The sequence below is a fragment of the Lactuca saligna genome, chromosome 3 (genome assembly GCF_052625555.1).
Source record: "Lactuca saligna cultivar CGN05327 chromosome 3, ASM5262555v1, whole genome shotgun sequence".
Lineage (NCBI taxonomy): Eukaryota > Viridiplantae > Streptophyta > Magnoliopsida > Asterales > Asteraceae > Lactuca > Lactuca saligna.
This window is the reverse complement of record NC_136419.1, coordinates 21,131,068-21,140,414: the sequence shown is the minus strand read 5'-3', so window position 1 is coordinate 21,140,414 and position 9,347 is coordinate 21,131,068. Positions and strand designations below refer to the sequence as shown.

The 9,347-nt window shown below is 34.2% G+C and overlaps 1 protein-coding gene and 1 pseudogene across 2 annotated transcripts; both read left to right on the top strand.

Annotated features, from left to right (window-relative positions):
• The first annotated feature begins 626 nt into the window (after nucleotides 1–626).
• LOC145035248 (uncharacterized) lies at nucleotides 627–3,572 on the top strand (annotated as a pseudogene). The gene is made up of 2 exons (XR_013678334.1): nucleotides 627–1,203; nucleotides 1,371–3,572. The product of XR_013678334.1 is annotated as an uncharacterized LOC145035248 (transcript).
• Nucleotides 3,573–5,058: 1,486 nt separating this feature from the next.
• On the top strand, nucleotides 5,059–6,737 carry LOC145033448 (uncharacterized). Its single transcript, XM_078982059.1, has 4 exons — nucleotides 5,059–5,499; nucleotides 5,762–5,986; nucleotides 6,080–6,169; nucleotides 6,395–6,737. Exons 1-4 carry the CDS (start codon nucleotides 5,059–5,061, stop codon nucleotides 6,608–6,610), a joined length of 972 nt encoding a protein of 323 aa, XP_078838185.1. The 3' UTR covers nucleotides 6,611–6,737.
• Nucleotides 6,738–9,347: the final 2,610 nt, after the last annotated feature.

Genomic DNA, 9,347 nt, shown 5'->3' with positions numbered 1-9,347 from the left:
TCTGTTGATGAAAACAAAAGTGGGGGGACAGAGACGAGAGGGTGGCGACTCCGACATGACGATGGCGACTCCGACAGAAGGTTTCTAACTGATCTGATTTTCCGGCAGCATATGTATGTGAAAACCAGGCCAAGAAGATATTAACAGGAGAGAGAGAGAGAGAGAGAGAGAGAGAGAGAGAGAGAGAGAGAGAGAGAGAGAGAGAGAGAGAGAGAGAGAGAGAGAGAGAGAGAGAGAGAGAGAGAGAAGTATTTTTTTTATTTTCTTTTTAATCATAAAAATATTTAAATAAATAAAACTAAAAAAACAAAAAACAACAGTAAAATCATCATTAAAAAAAGTTTAAAGTAATTAGATCAAACTAGCAAATAAAAACTTTTACTGGTCCAAAGTGAATTTTCAGCAAACCAACCATTAGTTTAGTCTTCTTAAAAAACTTATCATCTCACTTCTCCTGTTCGTCAAAATCGGATCGACTCTTCATCTCATCTAGTCGTCAAAATCGAATTGACCCGTTTTTTTGCTGTGTAATCCATATATACGAAAATTGAATATGTGAATATCAATGTTTATTTATATGTGAAACCAATGTCATTGAAAACCATGCTGTTCTGTAACAATAATCTTTCTATTTATTTGAACCAAACAGCACCTATTCTTTGTTGATTCATTCGCAGATTGTCGGTGCCTATGATGCAATTGGCGCCAGAACTACCCCCTTTCGACTGAACCACAATCGATTCATTCTCAATCGTATTGGACATCAATGTCAATCGCTTTTTCATCTTCCTTTTCCTTGGTTAAGTCCTTCAACCCTCATTTTAACTAAATGTTCATCATTATTATCTGCGGAATCCCTTGAACTAGAACCTTCAACCACTTCCCCAGCTGCAAACGGTTCCTTTCCTTTCGGTATCATCTCCCTGTTTAAAGTATTGGGTAGCTCTGGTGTCAAATCACTCGGTGTGAAACATTGGTTTAAACCCCTTGTTTATGACCTGAATTCCACTCAGGTTGATGAAATTATAGATCACTTGCGAAAGGACGACCCAGATTCTGTTGTGGAGTTGTTTGAATTATTGAAGAATGAGTATGGATTTAAGCATTCGAGAGTTTCTCAGCTCGTTATTGCTCATGTGTTGGCTAGTCAACGGAGGCTTAAGTTGCTGCGTTCTAACTTCATGCAAATGCTTTAAGATGAAGGTATTTTTTTTGAAGTTTCTCTATTGCTCTGTACATAAAAATAGTTAGAAATCACTTTGGAATTCGAAATTATGGAATTTTATATATTATTAGATCATAAGAAAGCTTGTTAGTTTACATCCTTATAAATGGAAATCAACATGCATGTTTATTGTTTCTTCTGATAGGCTCTAGTTCTGGGCCTTCACTTTGTGAGCTTCTTTCAGTTGAATTCAAGAATTGGAAATCAAATGCAATTGTTTGGGACATGCTTGCATTTGCTTACTCTAGATCCAACATGGTTCATGATGCCCTTTGCATTATAGCCAAAATGAAAGATTTCAACATTCAACCTTCAATATTAACCTACAACAGCTTATTACACAACCTAAGACACTCTCAAAGCATGTGGGATGTGTACAATGACATCAAAGAGACTGGAATCCAAGAAACCAAACAAACAAATTCCATCCTTGTAGATGGTTTATGTAAGCAATCCTTAATGCAAGAAGCCATAGCCCTTCTTCATGTCAAAGATTCCCCACCTCATGTTGCTTCATTTAACACAGTCATGTCAAGTTTCTCCAAAATGGGATTTGGAGATATTGCTCAATCGATTTTCTGTTTGATGTTGAAATTTGGAGTAAAACCCGATGCATACAGTTACAATATTCTTATCAATGGACTATGTATCGCGGGTTCTCTTCAAGATGCATTGAAGTTGACTAATGACATGGTCAAACATGGAGTCAACCCTGATTCAGTAACATACAACACACTTGCTAAAGGTTTTCATGTTCTTGGTAAGATAAATGGGGCATCAAAGATGATTCAAGAAACACTATCAAAAGGGTTGAACCCTAATAGTATCATATATACATTACTCATATGTGGGAATTGTCAAGAAGGAAAAGTTGATGAAAGCATGAACTTGAAAAATGAAATGGTTTCTTATGGGTATCAAGTAAACTTTATCTCATATAGTGTTTTAGTTAGTAGTTTATGTAAGATTGCGCGTGTTGATGAAGCTTTATGTTTGCTTTATGAGATGGAAATAGAGGGTTTAAAACCTGATGTTATGTATTCTATCATCATTCATGGTTTTTGCAAACAAGGGGAGATTCAAAAAGCAATTCACGTATACATGGAAATGTGCAACAATAGAATCTTTCCTAATGTTTTCACTCATAGAGCTGTTTTATTGGGCTTTTGTAGTAGAGGATCACTCTTTGAAACAAGAAAGCACTTTGATATGTTAACTAGTGGTGATGATATTCAAGATATTGTTCTTTACAATATTATGATCAATAAGTATGCAAAACTCGGTATGAATCATGAGAGTATACAATTGTTTGATCAAATAACAGAGAGAGGAATCGATCCCACTGTTGTCACGTTTAATTCTTTGATATATGGATTCTGTAAAGCTAGAGATTTAATAGGGGTAATGAGGTCATTTCATAACATCGAGGATCATGGATTAGTACCTAATCCTGTAACATACACTACTCTTATGAACTTTTTTTTGTGAAGAAGGAAATATGCAAAAAAGTGTTTGATATGAAGAAGGAAATGGAAAGTAATGGTGTAGAACCAACTCATGTCACATACACTGTAATCATAAAAAGTCTTTGTAAACAAAAAAAGCTTCAAGAATCTCTGTTACAGATTAATCATATGTTCTCACATGGGATTTTTCCTGATGAAGTTTGAGACAACATTCTGATTCAATCTTTCTGTAAAGCTCGAGAAATTGAAAAGGCGTTTGAGTTACATGATAAAATGATGTCACATAATCTTAAGCCTGATGCAGTTACATATAACATTCTTATGAATGGGTTATGTGTGTATGGTGATTTACATGATGTTGATAAGTTATTCTTGTATTTAAAGGAGCATAATGTTGAATTAAAGAAGGCTGCTTATACGATTCTTATTAAAGCACATTGTGTAAAGGGTGATGTGCATCAAGCAATGGTGGTGTTCTCTGAAATGGTGGAAATGGGGTTTGAAGTGAGTGTTAGGGATTACAGTGGTGTGATTAATAGGTTGTGTAAAAGATGTTTGACATATGAAGCAAAGGGTTTTTTCAGGATGATGATTAACAATGGTGTGATCTCTGATGTTAGGGTTTATACAGTGTTGATGTATGCTTTTCACTTTGTGGGTGATCTTCATTCGATACATGAGTTGCTACCTAATATGGTGAAATGTGGGATAGATTCTTTAGAAGAAGCAGGAGGACACCTGTCATGATTAGAGTGGTTTGCACTTTTTTTATTTGGATCCAAAAAAGAATGTTTTGATTTTTTTTTAATTTATTTATAAATAGATGTCTGTTAAATTTACATATTCTATATACATATAATATAAAAAATTTATTCCATTCATATAGTCTAACCAAACATAATGATCATAAAATTATCTTGTTTGATCTAATATCATTATGATGTCAGTATTGAGACTTATTGTGCAAATTTGGGTATTGGGTAACCAAACATTTAATTTGCTCAAGATATTATCTAGTTGTAAGCAAAATTTGAATCGATAAAAAGAAATTGAATAAACCATAACAAACTGAAATTAATGATATAAAAATCGATGGTACGGTTTTTAATTTGGCAAAAACCGATCAAAGTTCGTTCAATGTGGGTTTATCTTAGAACTCGACACTCAAAAACTAAACTAAGATCATAATAAACACAAGAAAAAGAAGGTTTTGTCATCCATGTGCACGTAAAATGATGAGACGTAGTGTGTCTCATGTGGGACCCGTGCCATGCTTCTTATATTTAATATTAAATACATTATACCAGTAATGTTTTAAAAGTTTAAAAAGAAATGATCATTAGGGTTGCAGTTTACACGTTTGATTAGAAAATAATTATTCAACTTTTAACTGTGTATGTTATTTCATTTCCATGTACACATCATCTCACTTTTCTCAACTAAAGGTACCTTTATTCTGTCCTTTGAGGATTACAAACATTCATACTTCATACCTAACATTTTCTTGATCTAGTTTTGATTTACATGTCTTTAACTCCTTTTGATTTATTTATGTATTTTGTATATAATTTATTTGATAATGCGCAATGTATTTTGTATAATTTATTTAATAATACATAAACATAATATATAAAGTTAAATCTCTAAGTTAAGTTAACAAATTCCGACTACTTAGTAAATTTTATAAGTTATGATGAGGTTAGTCAATTTCATACTCATTGCCTACAAGAAAATCCATTAAATCGCTAGAATACAAAAGCTTCTTGATGCACTTTTGCATAAGAATACGAAAGTACACTCACATATCACTTGCCACCCTACACTTGGTCTCTACACAATGGAAAAAAGAAAATAAAAGACAAACTTTTTTTTAGTAATCAAGTAGAACATTAAAATAAAAATATTTATAGTAAAAATGACAATGCGTAGGTAAATAGGCACTTCAACTTTTAAAAAATCACATTATTCATTTTTTGTTGTATTGGTCTATAAAATATTATAATTTCGGAAGTTTGATTTTTGGTATAACAAAAATATAACTTTGAATTAGCATATACTATTCCCTATTTGTTAAACAAATTTATTTGAAGATTAACCAAATAAAATATGCAACGTATACAAAACATAATCAAATTCAGCAACTCGTGTTCTACTAATCATAGTTGACCACACTTGGAATAGAGCAACTTTCTCATGGGAAAAGTACACAACTTTCTCAAGAAAAATATAAAGAAAAAAGTAGCCGTTTATTCTAGTGGACCATGACTCCATGAAAAATAAAAAGAAAAAAGTACACAACTTGCCTTCCAAGTAATGCTTTTCCTATATATATACACCACATACATTGAATTGAACCTTAAACCAGCCATGGAAGAACCAATAACCCAAAGCTCAATTGAAGATATTTGCAAGCAAATTCATGGCAATTTGGGAAATTTTAGCCTCTTGGTTCGGGTCTTCACGGGTCTATCAACTCAACATGAATGCCAAAAGATCCGAGATAAGTACATGGAGATGTATGGTGAAGATTTATTAGATCATCTACATAACAAGATTGATTGTGGGGCATCAAAAACATGCACAATCTTGTCATTGTCGATGATTAATCTACATGAACGCGATGCTATCGTAGCTAAAAATGCAATCTTTAAAGAAAGGGGTTGTGTCAACTACAAGGCTCTCATTGAGATTTATGTCGGTAGGAAATCAAGCCATTTTTTCCTCATTCAACAAGCTTATCAAAGTAAATTCAGAAGGCATTTGGATCAAGACATTATGAGTATTGAACCCCCACATTCTTACCAAAAGGTAACCTTTCTTGACTTGTGCATCGATTGTTGTACTTTGCACAGAGATGATTGTACTTTGTGAAATGCACAACTTTTCGCACATAGCATACAAACCCATCCCAGACCCAAAACTTGATATTTCTTTCTTGTGCGTGAGTATTTGTACTCTGAATGAATACTTATATATATATATCAATATAATACAACTCTTTATACATAAGAGTACACAAACCCATATGGGAAATGGTTGATTAAAAGTTTTTTTTTTTTTTTTTTGGTAGATTTTAATGGCGTTGAGTGCATCACAAAAGGCTCATAGTGCAGATGTTAGTGTACACATTGGCAAGTGTGACGCCCAAAGACTATTTCAAACAGGAGAAGCAACAAGTGGAGGGTTCAAGATTGATGAGGGAGTTGTGCTTGAAATTCTAAGTAAAAGAAGCATTCCACAACTCAAACTCACTTTTTCAATATATAAGCATATTTATGGTCATTCCTATACAAAGGTCAAACATTTGACTACTATTTCACATGATAATTTGTGTTACTATATAAATTGATTTGAAGATGGTGAATAATTAATTTGTTTTTTATTGCAGCATTTCAAAAATAAATATCATGGCGAGTTTGAAGAGGCCCTACGATTTGTGGTGAAATTCTTAAAAAATTCTCCAAAATATTATGCAAAGGTGGAATTATATTAAATTAACTTATATCACATTAAAATGTGGAATTAAAGAATTGTATAATAATATAATGAAGATTAGATTCACGACTTTATAGTTCTTCAAGTAATCCTGATTCCTTGGTTTATTCGATATATAATATCTAATGAAATAACATATAACAACAAATGATCTTAACTAGTATCTTTTATATTTATGGTTTTTTTAAGTTGTTTACTTTAATTTCAGGCACTAGAAGCAAGCATGAAAGGAAAAACTAAGGATGAGAGCACCTTGGAACGTATAATCATGAGTCAAAGTGAGAATGATATGAAGAATATAAGAAAATTGTACAAGAACATATATGAGATAGATTTGAGAGACGCCATAATAGAGAGCATTCCAATCGGGAATTTTAGAGATTTGCTTGTCGGGTTGACCATGAAAAGTAGCATTGGCTTATGACAAATTGTGGCATTTCAACTTATGCATAATGTACTTGATTCATATGATTATTTATATATCCATATCGGTATGATAGTACAAAAGCGAAATTTTGTTATATTTGAGTTGGAAACTATTCTATTTTTCATGAGCTCATTTTCATTCACGGGTAACATGCTTTCCTCATTATCATTATCCTTATGTTGCAAGACATATAATACAAAGATAGATAGGGTAAAAACAACCGTTTACCCAGACTGGTCCTGATTAAACTGTTATGCGAGACAGTTTTGTAAAATTCGCCATAAATTGCAGAAAAAATCGGATAGAGGTGTGCAAATACTAATTTTAAAGCTAAGAAATTAGTCTATCTGCATGTGACATACTTTTGAAAAATATGGAGGTTAAAGGGGAAGGGGCAAGGGGGAAGGGGGAAGGGGGAAGGGGAACAGATTACGAACATACCCTAATTTTTATGTAGAAATCTGGCATTTTACTCATTAGTATATTTGCTTGTAACGCCCTGTTCTAAAATATTCATTTAGGGATTTTCAGAAGCCAATGCTAGGGGCGTTCTGGTCATTTATGGGCTTTGAGTTTTATTCGAGAATGTTTCGGGCTGGGGTATGTTGCTAGAAGCTTAGGGCTTCTCGCCACCTTTCCATGGATATAAAGTTCGCTGGAAACGGACTTAGGATGAAGGAGTTATAACGCTTTGAAGTTGTTGTCATTTATGGCCCTCAATGGAAACGTTGGCAAAGAAGGGCCATGCATGGAAAGTAGGAGGCACGTGGTGTCACACCCCGAAACCGAAGGCGGAAACGTTCCGGGGCGGAGGACGTCATGTAAAGTATCACAACCAATGTACATAGTAAGCATAGTAAACACAACCATTACATTACAAAGGAATATTTACATTTATTTGAAAGTAAAGTTACATGTTTAATATATACATCAATATAACAAAAGTAAAGACGAGACTGCTAAAATGATCCGTCTTCTCCAAAAGAACGCGGGGTACCTGTCTAACGTTGACCTGAGAATACAAGCAGTTTTAGAAATATCAGCATAAAGCTGGTGAGTTCATAAGCGGTTTGTTTCTGTAAAACAACATGCTTCCTTTGGTTTTCTGAAAAAAAAAAGTTGTTACCCAAGAAAATCCCATATTTTCTTATAAGAAAAGTTTAGTTATCCGTTTGTTACACAATCTGGTTAAGAACAGTTCAGTTATCCCAGGAAAAAACCATATTTTCCTTAAAAGTTTGTGATTGGTTATCGATTCGGAATGCAATGTACAAGTATCTACCATACTTGTATCGTTAAGAGAAGTATCCTGAAAGTCAGGTTATCCTTGAAAAGTACATTAGTTTTAACATGTATATAAAACTAATAAGTAAGTAGAAAATTTTTCATAATCTAAGTTGCGAGTTCCATAACCATACAATAGATTAGATACGGCTCGTAATGGGGCCAGTATCGTTTTATGACTTTTGTCACCTGTGGACCAGTCGGTCCGACTGTAGCTAGCAGCCAGGTACGGGATAGTCAATCTCGTATAGATCTATACACTCAAGTCACATTCTCCCTCCAGGAAATTCTGGTTACGGGGGTAGTCCTACACTCTCGTATCTAGGGGAATGTTACCAAGGACGTGTCTCCAATCTTAAGATTAATGAAATTGGTCCTTCACTCTCGTTTCTAGTGGGAGTGTTACCAAGGATGTTAGAAAATCTAGTTTATTAGTCCTTCACTCTCGTATCCAGGGGAGTGTTACCAAGGACGTTAGAAATTCCTGTTTATTAGTCCTTCACTCTCGTATATAGGGGAGTGTTACCAAGGACGTTAGAAATTCCTGTTTATTAGTCCTTCACTCTCGTATATAGGGGAGTGTTACCAAGGACGTATCAAAAGTTCTGAGGTTAATGCTTTTAACAGTAATAACGTGGAAAATCATTTGTGAAATATAAAATATAGCATTTAATAATGAGTTTCACAAATGGTTTGAAAACTAACTCTGCAAGTTAAACAGTTGGTTAATACGGTTTCCTGTGTTAAAAGCATACGGAATATGAAACATTTCATATAAAATAATAAGTTTGAGTACAAGATTTCCTTGTACTTTTGCTTGTATTCCCCCCCACCCACTGAAAACATTGAAAAACACTGAAAAAGGTGTAGGGGTATGAACTCACCAGTCGAGAAATGTGTCAGTTAGGATGCTAAGTATCAGTTTAAGGCTTGAACACGCGCGAGGTTCCTATGTAACGTAAGGAGATACATAATTGTATCTAATTAGACTTTGAACTACTAATTTTGTGACATAATACACTTCGATACGCGGAAACACTTTATTTCAAGTGTTAGGAGTGATTCGGGTTGCATCTAAGGAGGTATAAAGCCTAGATATGGAGTTTGCTCTTCAAGAGTAAACTCCTAGGGGAGTTTTCGGCCCAATGACCATATCCCCATGAGTTTACGGCCGTAAACTCATGGGTGGTGTGTTCTTGGATGTTTAAAGGTCTTACAACACTTGTGGAATTAGGCTAGGTTCAGTTCTAAGGCAATGGAAGTGATTTAACCATCAAATGGACCATTATGGGGAGTTTACGGCTGTAAACAAGGATTTTACGGTCGTAAACTCTTACATACCCTTTCCTTTTGTGTTTTGATGGTCATAGGTTAAGCATAAAGGATTCTAGTCCAATGTATAAGCCATGGAAGGAAGTTAGGGCACCATTTGACCACTTTATAGGAGTTT

Coding starts and splice junctions, on each gene's coding strand:
- LOC145033448 (XM_078982059.1), top strand. CDS start 5,059: ATGGAAGAACCAATAACCCAAAGCTCAATTGAAGATATTTGCAAGCAA. Junction 5,500..5,761: donor CCCCACATTCTTACCAAAAG/GTAACCTTTCTT, acceptor TTTTTTTGGTAG/ATTTTAATGGCGTTGAGTGC. Junction 5,987..6,079: donor ATGGTCATTCCTATACAAAG/GTCAAACATTTG, acceptor TTTTTATTGCAG/CATTTCAAAAATAAATATCA.